Raw genomic sequence first — 19,131 nt, forward strand, 5'->3', positions numbered from 1 at the left:
CAAAAAAAATCAAAATTCATTTTTTTAATAAAAAAGCTAACAAAAGTTGGTTTTTGGTTTTTTTTCGTAAATTGGTTAAACTTTTCGAAAACTAGTTTCCCTAAATTTTAGGGAATCTATTTGTTAAAAATCTTGATTGACAAATGAAATGATTTTTACAAAAACAAAAAACTAAAAGGTAAAACTAAAGAAAAATGTTTTTTGAAAAAATAATAACCAAAAACTAGTCTAAAAACTACGAACAATCAACCTATGTCCATCGACATTGCACACGATAAAAACAAGTCCACTATAAAGTATTCTCCTCCACTTAGCTGCGTCCACGTGCATCAAGTTATCTCTTTCATCACTCTGTTATCCTGTAACAGTAATCTCTCAAGTCGTTTCTTTCGGTATCTCCAAGCCACTTGAATCTGCATAGCTGCTCGTAGCCTCCAATAAGGAGACTCATACCTTATGGCTCCTTGCACTCTATGGCTTCTTAGGAATCTTGAGAACAAGCTCGTTACATCTTCAAGATCTGCTACACTCAGCGAGAACGCCTCCACGTTTGTCACACACCTAACATTTCTGTTGCTAACCAATCCTTTTGTCGGCATCTTTATCCTCGTCCCATCTGCAAGTTTCATTAACATATTCAGTTTCAATCTTTACCCATAATAAAGGGTCTTCACAAAAGGTTAATGTTTCATGTTTTAAACGCTAAGCTTTGAGAGTTACAAACACATAGAAGGAGGTGTACCAGGGTTCACAGAAGAGCGTTCGAGGCACCAAGTGAGGAGTTCTTCACCACAAACGTCTCCTTCTGACAATGGCAGAACAGAACCGTCCTCTCCAATGCTCTCCATCTCACCTCTCACTATAAATACCATTTTTTCAACTAGACCTTTGCGGTGCAACACCGTGCTGCTCCTTATGTATGTTCTTTGTTTCAGCCTCTCACGGATGGCATCTAAGATTGATTCATCCATCAACGAAAATATTCTCACCTGCAAACCGATAACAGTTGAGAACTACCTCTTTGGAGGAAAGTACACTATACAGAAAGAGAATTACGGAGCAGTGTATTCACTGTGCTGATGCTTATTACCTTCTTGAGAAACTTGAAGAGATGGCGTTTTATATCTCTCTGAAGGTCATCAGGCATATTCTCAAAAAGCAGCTCCTCATTAACTCCTCTGGTAGCAGCCCAATTGAACCGCTCAGCCTCTCGCACCCTCCTACGTTTGTTGAACAAAAAAACTGAGTTAGTTCAGCCCAATTCAAATGAGAAACAAAGTTTAAGAGGCTATAAAGTGAACATATATACTTTCTTATATCCTCTGGCAACAGTCTATGGCTCATCCACTGCTCCACATCACGCCGTCTCAGCATCATTTCCATCCTCCTAAAATACATGACAAACACAAAATCATCATCATCACACTTGGTCAAGTCACCATCTCTTATAAGTATTTTCTCTACTGAAACACTATTGATGAAGTGTATTTTACCTTCTATCAAGAGCTTGAAGGAAGTTGTGCATATTACCGATAAGCCGAGCAAAAAGCAAAAGCCCCAGTCCAATGATGCCCATTGTAAAGTAAACCTCCCCTACTGAGTAAGTTGGGGTTTGATTGCCAGCAAGTGTGCTTATTTGCTTTCAGAAATACAAAAACAAAACAGTTTTACATTAGGTAAGAGTGATTAAAAAGATTAACAATCAACTTAATAGAGACTAATCTACCTGGAATCCCCAAAACAGAGAGAAACTGAATCTTGTGAAGATATTAGGTTGAGTAGTAAGATTAACTGCCTTCAAATAGATCCCAAATGAAAAGCCACCCTCTTGAAAACAAGCATTAACACTCTCACTACCTCTCCAGAGAACTCGACGTGACTCCAATTCATACATATTCCCACGAGCACAGTCTATAAGATTTCTACGTTTATCCATCGAAAAATTCCCAGCATGTAACAAGCATTTCTTAACTCTCTGAAAAAAACAAAGAATCGATAAAACCACTAGGAATTGTGAAACATTACAGAAAGTGGTACAGACTAATAATATATATATACCTGAAGCCCTGCAAGATACCAGAAAGAACCAACAGCATGACCAGCAAGAATGAAGGTAAGAAGATTAATAATAAAATTAGCCCAAGCTGACTCAAAGATGAACCCTGTCGGTGTTTGTCCAGCAAGAAGTGGAAGAAGCCTATATAACTTTGGAATGTACTGAAATAGAAATACGATGCGTATACTGTTCCTCTCAAATTCTGACCTGGGTGTGCCTAAGTGTGCTGGTAGCATCGATAATATCATTATCTGCAACACACATGAGATATCAAGAAACATCTTCAAGTTAACATTATTCGTTTCAAGGGTTAATACTACAAACCTGTGGCATAGGTAAGACTATCAACAGGTCAAGAAAAAACTTTCCTCGAAAGTAATTGTGAGCAATTTTTCTTGGATGATCAACTAACTGGCCAGCACCAACTATTCTAGACTCAGGAGCTACATAGGCCAAACGAAACTGCGACAAATATTAAGCATTAAATCAAATATAATTTTCTCTACGTAGGAGAACATGAGCGAAAGGAGACGCACCTGAAGCAGAATGTTAATGAAGAATATAAGATCCGACATACTTCTCAGAGACACAAATACTTTTGTCTTAGGCCAATCAATCTCTATGCATTTCTTGTCCTGTAATAGTCTCAAAAACTCATGAGAAACATATAAACAAGAGAGTGATGGAGCAAGAGAAGGAGACGCACTTGTCGGATTGATAAAAGGAATAAAAAGGCGGGATCTATAAAGATAGCCACCAAGCATGAAAAGGCTAAGAAACGAGTCCACATTTGGACGAATTTGGAATGAGGATTCATGATTCCAGGTATCAATTTACGAACAGAGGAAGCAAATCGCTTAGCCCAGCCTCTAGCATCATCATACAGAGCAGTGCGGAACTAAAAAAACAAAGATGCTTGTGTCAGTTGTGTATAATTACTTGGCTCTCAAGCTAGGTCGAAGGAAACGTACCCTGGAGTCAGAAACTACCCTGTTAGTGTGAAACTGAGCAGCTTGGCGGTTGTAGTAAGAAGGACAAGTAGTACAGTAAGGATCATTACACATCCCTAGCTGTCCAGATTTCAATAGATTTGCGTTTTTCAAGACGACTTCATCTTCTTCAGAAGGAACATCAACGGTAGAGGAAGAGAGGGAGGAGTCAGGAGGTTGAACAGGAGAGGCAGGGAAGAAAGACTGATCAGGTCTGCGAGTAGAGTAAAGAGGACCACTCATTTGCACCGAGAGAGGTGGTCTTCTCTGTGTTCGAAGAGGGCCTGTGTAGCCTAAAACAACACTTGAGTTGTCAACTCTGTTAGTGGAGTAAGTTGAGCTAGAGAAGGAAACGCTACGATTCCTCGAGTTGAGAGCCCTGGTGTTAGCACGAGGTCTTGCTTCTGAAACTGGAAGAAGAATGGGAAACTCGTCCTTTTCGTTTGGAGACGCCATGTTCTTGACGAGCTTGCCAAGATGAAGTAGGAGAAAGATGGAAAACGGTGAAAGTAAGAAGAAGACGATGACAGAGACTGTGTTGTGCTAGTCAAGGATTAATAGTTTTATAATGAAAAGGAAAACGTCGAACTTTGAAGGAATCTTGATTCGTTAAAGTGAAAAATAAACAAATAAATGTTACATACTGGATCTTCCTATGAACATGCGTCAACGAAACATCAAAAAGGTATTATCGTTTCACTAGAAAACCTCAAGAAGCTGCCTCTTTTGTGTTAGTTCAACATTTTTCATTTTTCTAACTATACTTTGAGAAATGGTTAAATCGTGTAATTATTTTATATGATAAACTTTAGAGAAAGCTGTTATGAAAAAATAAAATAAGAAGTGTCAAGTGTGAAACTACTTTAAAAGGAATTAGATTGAATTCTCACCAAAGTCATGGCTTGGCTTATTCTAATGCAGTTAACTTTTTTTAGATTATCATAACGTGGTTAGTACAAAGGGTTGTTCTTTTGTTCTTTGAATTCAAAATTCATTTGGTACAAAATATTAATTTTTTTTTTTTTACAAAATATTAATTTTTAAAACACTGAATTTCCAAATAATAAATTTCTTGGGTAAGGCTCTTACCAACTAAATATAGGTATAATGTTCTAAATTTCAATGGTTATAAAAAAGGGAAAAAACACTCTTTCAAATTTTAACAACTATATAACTTAACCAAGCAAGGGTAATCTTGTGGTAAGAGAAAGAGATATGACTTGGGGTAAGGCTCTCACCAACTAAATTGTTATTATTTTATCAGACGAAGATAAACTATACCCTAGTTTAACCAAGCAAGGGTAAACTATATCTTATGTTTCATTACAAAATCTAGGTATGGACAAGTCGTTGGAACGTATCACTTGGCTTCAGCCCAATATCCTCAATTAAAGAAACAAGTATATCGGATTTTTGATTTCATTTATTTTATATAAATATTTTTTTTTCAATTCTAAATTGGTATATATTATAATATATGTGTCTATCAATTTTTAAAACATAATAAGTTTACGGTATATTTATTTCATTGAATAAATTGTTTTAAGCTTTCACATGTATTTGTATCATCTTCTATATATATATATATTTTTGGATTACTATTTCATTATTAAAATCGTAACTATATATATAAAGATTAGTAAAATATTGTTTTATTGTCATATTCAAAGATATTGTAACATTTCACAAATTTAGAAAGTTTTTAAAAAATTAAACTTTCTGCTTCATAAATTTATATTATCAAGTAAATAATTAAACATTTAGTTTCTGTTTGATTTGTAAAATAAACTATATAGTTTAAAATTTGTTTTCATTGGTTTAAGGTAGTAAAAATTAATCATTGTTAGATAATATGATTTTTGTTACTTTAATTTTTTTTTAATAATTTTAAAAGTTAACATCGACAAATATTTAAATATTTAACATATGGAGGTATAGTATTACAACATTAAATTATATCTATTTAATTTATACTATCTATAAATTCAATTGCTTATCTATTGTTTAAATTTAATTATTGATATCCCAATAAAAATTTCTGGTATGCCCAAAATTGAAATGACAAGATTAGATATTAAATGTAACATTACTTTCTAGAAATAGGTCTATTGGATCTATTTTAAAAAAAAATCAAACATGAATCAAAGTTGTTACTTCTGTTTTAACATATAAGATTTTTTTTGACATTAACTAAATAATTAATAATTCAAGAGTGCGAATAAACTAAGGGCAAATCTCCAAAATAGCACATTTCTAAGTTTATATCACAAAAATAGCACTCAAAAACTAAAATGACCAAAATAGCACATTTCTAAGTTTATCCTTTGAAAATTTTAATTTTTTTATTTTTCAAAATTTGAAATCTTATCCCCAAAACATCATTTCTCAACTCTAAACCCTAAACCCTAAACTCTAAACCCTAAACCCTAAACCCTAAACTCTAAACCCTAAACCCTAAACCCTAAACTCTAAACTCTAAACCCTAAACCCTAAACCCTAAACTCCACCCTTTAACTCTAAACCTTAAATTTGTGACTTTTGATAAAATATTAAGTACTATTTTTGTGACTTTTGACATTGAATGTTAGTTTGGAAACAAAAACTTGATTTAGTGCTATTTTTGTCTTTTTCTCATAAACTAAGCCGCGTGTCTGACATTCAATTCTTTACTTACCCTCCTGTCCTGTCAGGTCCTTGAAGGTCATCATGCTTTCTTTTCTTCATGTAGAAATAATAGATAATACTAATAACGTGTTACTTTTCCTTTTTCAAAAAGGATCGTTTATTCATTTATATTTCTCTGCCATAAGATCAATAATTGACATTACTGACCTGGATTCAAAATTAAAATTTCCCATTCGTCACCAACTACTACACATGCTATCGATTCTACGGTGGGTGTATCTTCTTTCTGCTTTTTTTTACCCAATTTGAATCTCAAAATTCGAAAAGATGAAAGGCTTTGAGCCCAATAGTAAATGGGCCGCAACGGCTAAACCCAAGTACTTTAGCCACGTGTGAATAAATGAGTGGTAGAAAATCAAATGCTTGTTGCTTTGGCGGATTTTGCCTGTTATATGCTCTGCACTGATGCAAACGACCAGACGTGTCAGCTCTCTTCTCTCTCTCTCTCTGTTTCAAGGTTTGTATCTTTCTCCCTCTTCCTACTAAAAACCTTTCATTAATCTCCATGATCGTAAGATCTCTTTCTGTACATTTATTACGTTATTGGAAAAGCCATCAATGTCTATATCATGTCTCTCTGGATCTACGCACATTTACATTTTCCTTTTATAAAAATGACTAACAAGAACAAGTATCTTTCAGGATTGAAGAAGATGAAGAGCAAAGGAACCATGGACGTCGTCACTCATCTTCCTCCACAGTTGCCAACTCTCTCCGGTACTATTCCTTTCTTTTTGGAGCTTTCCTCAATTTCAAATTTTCAAAAAACAAAAGCATGCTACTGTTGGACCCACTTTCTCTCTCATCATTTCTTGTCTGAAAATGTTGGAAACAACAGACCTTGAAGCTCGGATGCAACTCCTGCGTGTGTCTGCTTTGGAAGAAAGCCAGGGAGATGATGATACATTTGCTCAACGTGCTGAATGGTTTTACCACAGAAGACCTCTCCTTCTCTCCCTTTGTCTTGACCTTTACAACGGCTACCTCACTCTCCTGGGCCGTTCTCATCAAACCAGACCGAACCAGCAGCTTATACACGCACCTTCTCATCCAAATCACCTCCTCCAAGATGAAGAAGACTGCGTTTCAGAGGTTGATTCCGGTAGCGAGATCAGTTCGGAGAGCACCTTATCCTTTCAACAGATGGAAGATCCTGCTACGGTCTCAGAGAAAGTCGATGAGCTTGTGTCCCAACTTGTGACTGCAAACTTGGACAAAGAGATTCTGCAAGACGAGTTACTCAACAAGGAGGAGAAGTTTTGTGAAGCCGCCAAGACCATAGAGCTGTTGAAGAAGTTCGTCATGCTGCTGGAGATGGAGAAGGAAGTGGCTGTGGAGGAAAACGCTAATCTTGGATACAAAGTCACTTCTCTCTTGGAAGAGAACAGAGAGCTAGCCACTGAGGCGTTGTTCATGAAGAACGAAGCTGTTGGGCTCGCTAGGTGTGTGCTTAAGATGAGAGATGACCACTTCCACAAGGTCTGCATCCTCCAGAACCGCATCTATTCGCTTCAGGCATCGCAGAACTCCGAGCCTGTCTATGATAAGGTCTCAACCGGATGCTTTGGCCTGGATAAGTACAAGACCAAGAAGAAGAAGGAGAACAAAACCGAAGACAAGACTGGATTCAAGTGGTTGAAGAAGCTGAACAACATTAACCTCTTCACAAAGTCCAGCCTTCACCCATCAGCTGCTCCATCATGCTGCACTTCTCAGCTTGCCTAATTAATCTATCCTTTTGTTGTATTAGTAAACTATGAACAATGCATACATGACTGTGTATGTTCTACCGCTTTGTTACGTTTAATGCTATTTAGTGCATCGTCCTGATGCACAGTTTGTTCCACCCTGCAAACTATTTGTGACTCCTCAATCTACAAATGTATGGTTTACATGGCTTAACTAATCTAGCAAACACAACAATGCCATGACCTTCCCACCCATACATGCTTACTGCTATAAACCTAGACTGAGCTTCAGAAAAAAAATAGAGAAAACAAAGGCAAAGAGATAACAATGCTTCATCAGGGAAGCTGGTTCTCCAGCTTGATGATACTCTCTGCCATTTTCTCTTTAACTTCGCTCATGCTAAAATCTGAAGGAGCAAACCATACAGTTGGCGACAGCTCTGGCTGGGAACTCTTGACAAACTATACCAACTGGACACAGGGAAGAGAGTTTCATGTCGGTGATGTTTTAGGTAATTTCCCTAACTCACAAGGATTCCTATTGATTGCTCTTCTCTAGTAGTACTCTGTTCCATACCATTTTGCAAATTGCAAGAAGCTATGATAGTTGTTTCCAACTCCATCCTGGCTAAAATCTGTCACTCTTCTTCAACAGTTTTCAACTACAACAAGGACCAGCATAACGTTATGCAAGTTAACTCTACCGCATACGCAGATTGTGGAAGAGATAATTACATCTCTCTCTTCACCAACGGCAACGACTCAATAATTATATCAGAGGTTGGAGAGCACTGCTTCATCTGTGCAATGTACGATCACTGTGAGAATGGCCAGAAGCTAAGTATTAATGCAACTCTTTGAGTACTATTGATGAGTCAAATCAAAGATAGGTAGCTTGTTGTTTGTGCCATCTCTAGCACCAAAATAATGTCATATACTTGAATAACATCATCTGAATAATATAATATCATTAGCTTGAATAATACAGATAGCGTAATCTCATTACCACTTGATATACTAATGCCACCTATAAACAACGTAATTTGGAACTCTTGAAAACCCCTCTACCCAAAGAAAGAGACAGTATTGCAACGGTTTTGACAGAGAAAAGAATTACCCTTAAAGTGACAGAAACGTAGTGAGCTATATGCATTCAAAACAACTCCAAATGTCAGGATACTTCTAACCCACATCTGCTTCAACAGCTTTCTTTTGAAGGTTTGCAATCCGCGCCTGCAAGGATAGTTAAAACACCAACCAATGTATGAAATCACTCTCGAACATAAGTTTCAAATAATATTATGAGACTGTAAGAAACCACTATGCTTAAATGATAAATAAAACGAGGCAAACCTTGAATGATTTTGATCTGCGAAGAGTAGGATCTATCTCTAAACACTTCAAGTATGACTTCTCGGCGAGATCGTATTGACCTTGAGCAACGTAAACATCACCTTGGCAAACGTAGGGCTGGTACATAAAAATAGAACCAACAGTAAGCTTTCAAGTATGAACATCAAAAGAGCCACATCTCTGAGTATTACCTCATAATAGTTAGGAGCTAATGCTAGAGCTTGGCTTATATCTTCAACAGCCCCAGAGTAATCAACCATTCCCAGTTTCGCCACTGCTCTGCAAACCCCAAAATTCCAACAATCTATGAATAAACAGTATAAACGAAACCAGATTCGTACCTTCTCGTACCTGTGTTTGAAGATTCTATGCAATCCACCGTATGGTTTCATCTCTAAAGCCTGCAAAACAAAGCATCCTTAATCAAGCTCATAGAGAGGGAATCTGAGACAAAGTCTATACACTCTAGAAACCTGTGTGAGAAGCGATTCTGCATCTCCGAAGTTTCCACTTTCGATCTGAGAGAGAGCATTGTTGGTTAGCGCTAAAGCGGAGAGAGCCTCTGTGACGGCGGAGGAAGAGGAAGCTTCCCTGCCGTCGCCGCATAGGCTGAACAAGATTTCAGCAGCTCGACAAGGCGTGGCGCAGTGACGAAGGAAGAGACCTTGAGGGAGAGCGACGAGGTTCGGTCCCGAGCCGCATCGGCCGAGGCAGCCGCAGGGATTGACTTGGAGCTGGGGAGGCGCGAGGGACGTTAGCGTCTCGAGGATTTGGTATGAGCCTTGTTTTCGGCAGGTGCGGTTCGTGCAGACGCGAAGCTCCTTCGTCGGTTCTACTGAGCTCCGGCAGGTGAACGCCGGCAAAGCGACGGAAGCCATAACGATAAGGAAGAGAGTCTCGAGGGCGAGAAGAGTTCTATTCGGTTAAAGATTCGAGCCTGAGATAAACCGAAACTTTAACCGGTTTTATTTGGTTTAGACACCGAATATTCGGTATCCGATGGAACCAAAACCAAGATACCACCCACCATTTTACACAATGTTGAAGCCTACAAAAGTAATTTTTCAGGCGTTTTACACGGTAAATCGGTTATAAGAGAACTGAATTTTAGAGAAATCAGTTTAGACGTTGCCTAGCTGCCCTTATTAGTCTTTTACAAAGCGTTTAATTACCGTTAAACATTTTCGTGCACATTACTCAAAAAGTGACTCGTATCCATATAAACTAACAGAAATTGTATTTACACTGATTTTCTAAAATGACTCGTAGACTGGAAGGACACAAGATGTGGCAATCTCTATTGTATGCAGCATGGTGACCATGGAGATTGAAGATAAAACCAAACAAGTCAGTAGCAACCATATATATAACATTCTAAGGTCTTTTTTCACTATCAGTCATTGAACATATATACAAAAGCAGGTAAGGAGACATCACTAAATCATGCTTGTGGATCGAACACAATCCACTCCCTCCATAGCTCCTGCACCTGTGACCAAACCACCTTGTAAAAACTTAAACTTCTTAGGTATCACACAGTTACAAGACCATTTGGGCCACTCTCCTTTTGAAAGCATTTACATAATCCACGCAACAAGTCCTCCCTTGAGTCATACATATAACCAAAGCAAGAAAAGGAATAAAGTTTATGGAGTAGATAATACGAAGCAATCATTAGATGAGACATTTTAGAAAAGTGACTGTTGCAATCATTATATATGATGGACCAATCAATTTATGTTGCTTGTACAACAATTCAAAATAATACACACTGATGACTTTTATTGCTTTTTCTTTTGGTCCAAGATCTTTCCCTCCCATTGTACTTTAATGATTTAGTTACAAGCAACCAAGATTGAATATAGAAAAATATATATTGAAAGATAAAAGAAACATAGAAAACAGAACAAAACTCCATTGCTGACTTTTGAGTTCATCATAACCCCATCTTTGCCAACCTGTTGACCGTAACTAAAAGCCCACATGCTGATTAAAAGCTCCATCTTCTCCTTCTTCTTCTTCTTCCTGTTTCGTTCACATTTAAAGATTTAGAAACGTTAGCTAGACTCACTCACATATGGTAAAAGAAGAAAAAGTTATAAGTCTTTAAGCCTTACAGTCGAAAGTAGCCCAGCTCGAGGGTGGTGCAATGGTGGTTCTTCTATTCTGATACAAATCTCCGGAGAATATCTCATTCTTTTGATTTGGTTTATTAACATTTATCCCCACTGGTAGAGGTAGAACATATACATTCTCCTTCATCTTCATATCCACCGAACCCTGCATTGTAGAAAGAGTTAAATGAAATGATTCAAGATCCATCCAAGTCAGTTTTGTAAGACACCATACCGCTCGGATTCTTGTTTCTGGAGGTGTTACTTCAAGAACATGCTTAAGAAGGATATCTTCATCAAGGGAACGAGTTCTTGTTTTCGTGGGAGTCTCCGGCTTATGTCCTCTCTCTACCGAGTGACTAACTTTGCAGCTTAGCTGGTTCACTACAGGAGCCGGTTGAATCCGTCCCCGTGAAACCCATTTCTTTTCATTGTATCTAAGAAACACAAACAAAAAAAAAAGATTCAAGCTGTAAACTGTGCAGTAGCAGATGAAGACTGCAGCAAAGGCAAATAACAAATTTAGCAATAGAAAATAATGAATACTTGGCTCTAATAAACGCGTCGCTTGAGCTTCTCTCAAAATGAGGAGGCAGTTCTGATTCCCAATACTGATTTGCCTTAGCATTACCGGTAGCTAGACCGAGAGGACAAGAATGATCAAACTATGGGATTAATATTGAGTTTCAACTAAATGTGTTCATAATATTACTAGAGAAGAGGAGCTTACATTGCATGAAAGAAACCTGATCAGGAAGCCATGTATCCAGAGTTATAGACCTCACCTGTTTCCGAATTAAAAAAACCACCAAGATCGCTAATGTAGTAATGTGTTTGATGCATGTTTCAAACATAAATGAATTTTTTTTTTAAAAAGTAAAAGGAAACCTGAGAGATGTGGACACCAAGGCTGCGATGGATTCCAGAACATTGCATACATATGAATACCCCAAGGTTCACACTTGCCCATCTTGGTGCCCTGCAAAATAGATTAGATCATCAAACAAACAAACAAACAAACACAAAAACTCTAATCATTATGTTGAATGAAGAAGAATGGTAGTATCATCATGATGCTTACTTTGATCTACAATCAGCACATTCTCGATTGTCTGGATGCTTTAAAAGTGCTTCCAATATCTGTAGTAACCACACACACATGATTGGGTAAAGTAATGACGTAACCTTTTAGACGCAATACAGAAAAGATGGAGGAACCTTGGAATGCTTGGCGTTGAGCTCCTTGGAAACAGAGGCCTTCCCGTTCATTCTGATGTGAGAATAGAGAGAGAGGGGAGAGGGAAGCAATTGAAAATGAAACAAAAGTTTGTAATAGAGAAGGAAAATGATCTCTGAGGAAGAACGGATTTGAAGGAGACAAGAGGGAAATATCAAAGAGCGAGAGAGAAGAAGAAGGGTGACGGTTTCTCGTACCCTTTTTATATCTGTGACTTCGACACCTCATCTTTAATCTCTCTCTCTCTCTCTATTTTTGTTTAATTATGAAAAACAATTAAAGAAGTTGGGAGAAAGTGAAGGGTCAAAGTAGCAGCGGAAGAGCCTGAAATGAAATCCCAAGGTGATGAGAAAGTGAGGGAAAGTATTATAGGAACGGAAATCAAATTTCAAAGGATTCAACATGAACTCCTTTAAACATTCTGACAAATCAGTTATATGCTGCTTGATTACTTCAAATTCTGTGTCGATATGTCTGTAGACAGTTACTTGCCTGGAATTTATGTTGTTAATGTTTTATAAAATCAACACCATTAGACAACTATCTCCGAAACAAATTCTCTAACTTCGAATATATAATTTTTTCCTCACCAATAAAAAAGAACTTCAAAACTTCAAATTGAGAGTTTTGAGAAACAAAATTTCAAATTTGAAGTTCCACTTCCCAAAACTTCAAATTTAAAGTTTCATCTTTTTATTAACATTTTAATCTTTATAATTAATTACACATCACATTTATGATTCTTAGTTTTTCTAATTTATCATTTTAATCCTTAAATTTTTATATACATAAATATTTCAAATTTGTTTTTGTAAATTCAAATTTGACACATAAAATTAAATAAAATTTTTTGAATAAGATTTATAATTTTTTAAGACTATAATTAGACAAAAATAATATTACAAAAGAAACTTAATAAACAAACTTTGAAATAAGATACATGAAGACATATTTATTAGACAAATTTAAATATATCAACAACACTAATATAGTCTGATAAATTTTTAAAAAATATTGTCCAAATTTTTTTTTGTGTAACCGAAGATGGAGCATTACAGAAATAATTTTATGAAATAATGTGGTATTTTTCTTGTAGTTTAATATTTAGTTATGTATTTATATATATAATTTTATATATTTAATGTAAAAAATTATAATTAATATTACTGTAATATTTTTATATATATGCTAGTTATTTATAAAATTTTTATGGATCTATATTAATTATAATAAATATAAGTTTTACTTTTGGAGAAGATACCTTGAAACTTCAAATTTAGAATTTCGCAAACTTTAAAATAAAGAGTTTTTTTTAGGAGATAATTTAATTTCTAAACAAATCCTTAACTCATCCATACCCAAGAAGCGTGGATCTTATAAATATCTTTTATATAAACGGTACCTTGAGTGCTCTCCAACAAAGAGAATAAAAGTTTGAAGGAAAAATTGTTTTTTAGACCAAAAAATGGTAACTATGTCCCATTAGACTAATTTCATATACTTTATTTTCTATTTGGTTAATTATTTTCAAAATGACAATAATGCCCTTAATTTCAATTATAAATTAAAAATTACAATTAACAAAACAATTGTTAAATATTAAAATATAATAAATAATTTAAAGTAATTAAAATAAACTAATAATGAAAATCCTCAAAAAAAAAAAAATAAACCTATACTTTATGTTCCACAATTTTTTTTCATTTTTTTCTGAAAAATCAGTTTTTAATAAATGAAAACTGAATATTTTCTTCTCATATTTTTTGGAACTGATTATTTTTATCCGTAAAATACGGTAAATCTGTAGAACTCGGTTTCTACAGGTTTTTAGTGTTATAGTAATGTGTAAATTTCGATTTCTACAAGTTTCAGATTTACAGTAAATCTGTAGAACTCATTTTCTACATGTTTTTATATTTATAGTAATGAGTAGATTTTGATTTTACAGGTTTTAGATTTATGGTAATATGTAGATTCCGATTTCTACTGATTTTAGAGCGATAGATTAAGCGTGGAATCTGTATTTTAAATATTTTTAGAGTATTATTATTTATGTTGATCATGTATTCTAAATATAGTAGATTCAATAAAAAAATGGATTTCATTTTCTATTTCGTAGAATGCAAATTCTACTTTATGTGGAATAGAACCTGAAATTATTATTTAAATATTTTTTGAACTAGAAAAAAATACCACTAAGTTCATATAAGTATTTCATCAGTAGTTACTATTTTTCAATTTTTTGTTTGTAAAATTATTTATTTAATTTATTTTCAAAAATACTAAAAAACATTAGACACTAAAATGGTATATAATACTCCTTCCGTTTCATATTGTAAGTAGTTTTACGGAAATATTTTTGTTTCAAAATGTAAGTATTTTTCGTATTTCTAGGTAACTTTTACATTTATTGAATACAATGTGACCAATCAAATTAAATAGACTTATTTTTTATTGGTTAAATTATATCTAACCTATTTATTATAAAATACTTTTTTAAAACATAATAATTTTCTTAATCTTTGCGCTTTTAGCCAAAACTACTTATATTATGAAACTGAGGGAGTAGAAATTAGTCTAATGAGACATATTTACCATTTTTTGCCTAGAAACAATTTTCACATTGCAACCGTTTTTTAACTAAATGAAGATAAGAAGAAAAATATCTGAAAAACCAATGGTGTCTATATTTTACTCTTCCAAATGGCACATGCAACTCAATATGAACTCAATGAAAAATACAAAATAGAGAAAACAACTATATCTGTAAAATAATAGTATATATCCCATAAACACTACAATCTAATTTACACGCGAGGACCACACTTTAGATTTTTATATAAGAAAACACTACCAGACACAACGGTTCAATTTCAAAAAAATGTCATTTTTAGCAATTTTCTTTGCAAACAAACAAAAAGAAAACTGATCCTTAACCAGTGGAGCTGTGGTTGTAAAAGCGAGAACATTGTATAGCAGGCCTTGAGAGCAGAGGTGCAACTTCTATCGGACACGTGGACAAACCAACAACTGGATCCGTATCCATACAGTTATACGACAAACAGAGCGAAACAGAGTCCGGTAGTTGAGATCCAGAGTTCCACGGGAATCTCGTTAAGTAGTTATGTTGCAAGAAGAGCGTTTCCGTCGTACCGTTGATCAAGCTCTTGATGTACTCCTCTGGAATCTCTCCTGTGAAACGGTTGTTGTTCAAGAACAGAGACTCTGCTCCGGCGAGGGAAGGAGGTAACTCGCCGGAGATAGAGTTATGGCTCAGATCAACGACGGAGCCCTGAGGTAACATTAACAGTGACGTGGCGTTGATGGATGTGAAGTTGTTTCGTTGTAGGAACATTGATGTGGTTGTGGAACCAAAGAGAGATTGCGGGATTGCGCCGGTGAACCGGTTCATGCTGAGATCGATGTACGTTAGGTCTGTGAGTGGCTCCAAGGGGTTGATTGTGCCGGAGATTGAGTTTCCGGCGAGGGATAAGTACTGGAGAGTGGTGGGGAAAAGAGGCGGGAGTTGGCCGGAGATTTGGTTCATCTTTAGGTCTAAGTGAAGCAAAGGGCTAGAGACAGGTTTAACGTTGTCGGAGAAACGGTTCGAGGCTAAGACAAGGACTTTGAGACGAGGAAGTGTGGTGAGAAACGGAGGGAGAGAGCCTGAGAGTTGGTTATAGCTGAGGTCAAGAGTGTGGAGGTATGAGAGAGATGAGAAAGAGTTTGGTATAGGACCGGTTAAGCGGTTTCTGGTTAAGGAAATGACTCGAAGGAGAGGGAGGGTATCGAACCGAGGAGGGAGAGGTCCGGTGACTAAACCGGGGTAGAGAACGAGTTGGGTCAAATGGGTTAGGTTGGAGATGGATGGGGATAGTGAACCGGAGAGGTTAGGGCCGAGTGATAAGGCGGAGACACGGCCGAGGGAAGTGCAAGTTAGGCCTGCGAAGGTGGAGCAAGGGTCAGGGGTTGTGAAGTCCCAAGTTGAGAAGAAGGCTGAGCCGGGCATGTCGGTTAATGAGTCTCTGATTGATTCAAGTGCGGCTTGGTCTGTTGGAGCTAAGGAAGAGAAAGTGGAGTGGACGAGAGTGAGGAGAAGTAAGAAGAAAGTGTAGTTCATGTTTTGATGATTTTTTCGAGTATTTTTTTTTTCTCTTTGAAGTCTGGTGAGAGTGTTTTGTATTTAAAGAGAGGGAGAGAGGGGAGCGCGTGGGAGAGGGTAATAATGAAGTCAGAGAGAGTGTGTGATAGTGAGTGAATGTTAACGTTATGGATTCTTGTTAGAAAATGTGTTTGTTAATTTATTACGCCTCTTTTTGACTCTTGTCGGTGATACTGGCGGTTGTGTTCTCTTTTTGCATTCAAAACTCCTCAGAGGAGGTAACGCAAAGATGGAGCAGATTCATCTAATCCTGAAAGTCAAGTTCGATTCAGTTTTAGATATACAAAAAAATTTAATAAATTTTCGGTTTATTTGATTTGATTTTCCTTACATTATTATACTGTAACCAGTAATGGTTGAATTTGTTTGGTATAAAAAATTCCCTAGTAGTAATAATAAGTAATAACACACGCTTCAATTCTTGTACTAGATTAAATCTCTTGGAAGCTTTCGTTACCGACAAATTTGTTTGACATTCGGCTATTCAACTAAACTAGCACATTAAAGTTTCAATAATATCACCTATAGTACTGACTTCAATATAAAAGTTTGGATGTTTGTGAGTTGTAACTAAGTCCAAAACCATCTAGTTGTTAGATATAACTTAGTTAGAACACCCATGTCAATATTAAGGAGTATTATTCCTTGATGTGGAAACGAAATCGTCTAGGCTCATTATAGCCAAAAAGAGATTTTACAAAGTATTGTGACGAAGATTCATGCTACAGACTAAAGTTATAATCTATTTAACCAACAAGTCTCATATATTATATCCTTCATCTCGAAATCAATCCATTTATAAGCCTCTATCATCCAAGAAAGAGCATTTATAGAATTTTTTTTGTTGCATCTTTGTATCAAACTGAGACTTAAAGCTTCCAAAATACACATTAGTTTTAAAATAAAACAAAGGACATGGGCCATGTCACATGGCACAACTTAAAGAAAATAAAACCCTGATAATACTACGCAATCTAAAACTCTAAAGGAACAGAGGTCCAATTTGGAACATAGGCACAGTGAGAAAACCAAGTGATCCTAGATGCAAGGCTGTTTAGGTCAGCACCTATATGAATCTTATTGCACGTATCTCCCTTCACAATATAGATGCAAGGCTTTCCACTTTCATCGTCCCCACAACACATGACTAGTGTCTTGTCATAGATGAAGTAACTAACACCATAAAGCTTATTAAACAACTTTGGCAAGTTAGTTGCTGTTAGAGTCATCAACTTCATCCACACCATTTCCTCTGTATCATCAATCTTCCTCTTCGTTACCCAAATCTCAATCTTCCTTGTCAAATAGCTTTGCATTAACAACGAAAACCGATCTCCTTTGAAAACCGCGAGGACATGCTCATCACAAGAAGGGCTTTCTTGAAACGAAAGGAGACAGACGGGTTTGAAAATCTCACTCGAGAAATCAGAGCTTTGGATGAAATACTCACGAGTCTGGCGATTGCAAGCAATCCAATACAAATTTCCATTCAAAGACACATGTGAACTTTTAGTTGTTTCAGACATGGGCATGTCCTCGTCAGGTGTATCAATAAACCTCAACGTTTGAAACGCACACTCGTAGATCACAACTCTGTCAGGGTATACATTTATCTGGTCTTCGGGTGGACTTCTAAAATATTCCAACATCTTGTAAACATTGTCCACAACCTCCATGGAAACTCTCTGGAGGTAGCTATTTGTCTGGACTTTGGACGGACATCTCATATACCCTAACATCTTGTAAACCTTTTCAGGCCTACTATTGTCGTACCTGTTATGGTTTTGGTGACATTCAACAATAAGAAGAGCTAAACCGGAGCTGGTTCAATTAGCGTCTTGGTACAAGATTATAAGAAGGTGATAACCGGGATGGCTATTAGAGTCGGCTTATGATTCAAGTGTACCGGTCTTCTTTATATATATAGAAGAAGAAAGGAGAAGTCAATCATCGAGAGTCAGCTGAATTGAGCTGAGGGAGAGAAGGTTGTTACAGAATCAGAGAGAGGAAGAAGATCTTTCTTGAGAGTACTGTTCTTGTATCATCTCTTGATCGTCTTCTTTGTAAAGACTCTTGGAGTGATTAGTGAAACCTTTTGCTTGTGCCGTCAAGCCCCAGATGTAAAGGATCCACATTGGATCCCGAACTGGGTTACCAAATTCTCTGTGTCTTTTCTTTACTGTTTCTTTAAGTTCATATTCGATCAAACGAGTGCGAGAGAGATAGAGAGATAGGGATTGAGGAAAGTATAATAGAGAGTGAAGAGCGTTGCGATCTAGAGAACCTTTAGGAGATTCGATTCATCACAGTACCCTAACCCAAAAACATCGAAGTGTTTGCCCACAACCAAGTTGATCCACTTATCCTGTCTCAACCATGGATTATAGATATAGAATCTCAATATCAATAAGAAGTCCTTCTCTTATTATTCAATCACAAAGCTCAAAATCAATATCTCAAACTCACACTCTTATGCATCACAATATGCATTACTATATATAGGACCTAGACATGTCCTAATCCTTATAGTATTATCACACACATAATATCCTAATCCTTATAGATAATCATAACTTTAAATAAGAAAAAGGAAACTTGCAACTCAAGCTTATCCAACATTCTCCCCTTTAAGCTTGAGCTTGTCTTCACACACATCTTGAACTCCAATAAGTTCACGCATCTCTTTAAACTTGTTTCGACCAAGTGATTTGGTGAGGATATCAGCCTTCTGTTCGCTTCCCGGAATATGTTCAACTTCAACCAACTCATTTTCGACGCACTCTCTTATGAAATGAAATCTTCTATGAATATGCTTGCTTCGTTCATGAAACACCGGATTCTTTGACA

At 36.2% G+C, this 19,131-nt stretch overlaps 7 protein-coding genes across 10 annotated transcripts; 2 read left to right on the plus strand and 5 right to left on the minus strand.

Moving 5' to 3' along the window:
• Positions 1-81: 81 nt before the first annotated feature.
• Positions 82-4,448, minus strand: LOC106422869 (putative cyclic nucleotide-gated ion channel 19). Its single transcript, XM_013863656.3, has 11 exons — positions 3,028-4,448; positions 2,763-2,954; positions 2,593-2,691; positions 2,381-2,518; positions 2,059-2,307; positions 1,727-1,975; positions 1,494-1,639; positions 1,310-1,387; positions 1,091-1,220; positions 743-989; positions 82-616 (listed from the first exon to the last, which is right to left on the minus strand). The coding sequence occupies exons 1-11, from the start codon at positions 3,499-3,501 to the stop codon at positions 330-332; spliced, it is 2,289 nt and encodes a 762-aa protein (XP_013719110.2). The 5' UTR covers positions 3,502-4,448; the 3' UTR covers positions 82-329.
• A 1,659-nt stretch (positions 4,449-6,107) lies between these two features.
• LOC106422896 (kinase-interacting family protein-like) lies at positions 6,108-7,576 on the plus strand. Of its 3 annotated transcripts, none has more exons than XM_013863681.3 (3): positions 6,108-6,187; positions 6,373-6,447; positions 6,569-7,576. In XM_013863681.3, the coding sequence occupies exons 1-3, from the start codon at positions 6,136-6,138 to the stop codon at positions 7,453-7,455; spliced, it is 1,014 nt and encodes a 337-aa protein (XP_013719135.2). In that variant the 5' UTR covers positions 6,108-6,135; the 3' UTR covers positions 7,456-7,576. The 3 variants fall into 3 exon arrangements, with proteins under 3 accessions (XP_013719135.2, XP_048614422.1, XP_022567399.2); XM_048758465.1 differs by lacking the exon at positions 6,108-6,187 and adding an exon at positions 6,223-6,241; XM_022711678.2 differs by lacking the exon at positions 6,108-6,187 and adding an exon at positions 6,272-6,290.
• A 163-nt stretch (positions 7,577-7,739) lies between these two features.
• Positions 7,740-8,401, plus strand: LOC106422904 (mavicyanin-like). The gene is made up of 2 exons (XM_013863686.3): positions 7,740-7,930; positions 8,074-8,401. Exons 1-2 carry the CDS (start codon positions 7,747-7,749, stop codon positions 8,277-8,279), a joined length of 390 nt encoding a protein of 129 aa, XP_013719140.1. The 5' UTR covers positions 7,740-7,746; the 3' UTR covers positions 8,280-8,401.
• Positions 8,072-9,719, minus strand: BNAC05G35880D. Its single transcript, XM_013863682.3, has 5 exons — positions 9,245-9,719; positions 9,123-9,172; positions 8,963-9,050; positions 8,772-8,888; positions 8,072-8,651 (listed from the first exon to the last, which is right to left on the minus strand). Exons 1-5 carry the CDS (start codon positions 9,647-9,649, stop codon positions 8,601-8,603), a joined length of 711 nt encoding a protein of 236 aa, XP_013719136.1. The 5' UTR covers positions 9,650-9,719; the 3' UTR covers positions 8,072-8,600.
• Positions 9,720-10,526: 807 nt separating this feature from the next.
• Positions 10,527-12,656, minus strand: LOC106422898 (probable ADP-ribosylation factor GTPase-activating protein AGD15). 2 transcript variants are annotated; one of them, XM_022711680.2, is made up of 8 exons: positions 12,104-12,651; positions 11,967-12,025; positions 11,774-11,864; positions 11,616-11,670; positions 11,432-11,522; positions 11,121-11,322; positions 10,889-11,051; positions 10,527-10,796 (listed from the first exon to the last, which is right to left on the minus strand). In XM_022711680.2, coding segments are annotated over exons 1-8 (714 nt in total). In that variant the 5' UTR covers positions 12,155-12,651; the 3' UTR covers positions 10,527-10,794. The 2 variants fall into 2 exon arrangements, with proteins under 2 accessions (XP_022567401.1, XP_022567400.1); XM_022711679.2 differs by lacking the exon at positions 10,527-10,796 and having other exon boundaries at positions 10,878-11,051; positions 12,104-12,656.
• Positions 12,657-14,883: 2,227 nt separating this feature from the next.
• Positions 14,884-16,382, minus strand: LOC106422894 (receptor-like protein kinase HSL1). Its single transcript, XM_013863679.3, has one exon. It carries the CDS (start codon positions 16,240-16,242, stop codon positions 15,055-15,057), a length of 1,188 nt encoding a protein of 395 aa, XP_013719133.1. The 5' UTR covers positions 16,243-16,382; the 3' UTR covers positions 14,884-15,054.
• Positions 16,383-17,258: 876 nt separating this feature from the next.
• LOC106422823 (protein SUPPRESSOR OF NIM1 1-like) lies at positions 17,259-18,023 on the minus strand. The gene has a single exon (XM_013863622.1). It carries the CDS (start codon positions 18,021-18,023, stop codon positions 17,259-17,261), a length of 765 nt encoding a protein of 254 aa, XP_013719076.1.
• Between the last annotated feature and the right edge of the window lie 1,108 nt (positions 18,024-19,131).

The sequence above is a fragment of the Brassica napus genome, chromosome C5 (genome assembly GCF_020379485.1).
Source record: "Brassica napus cultivar Da-Ae chromosome C5, Da-Ae, whole genome shotgun sequence".
NCBI lineage: Eukaryota > Viridiplantae > Streptophyta > Magnoliopsida > Brassicales > Brassicaceae > Brassica > Brassica napus.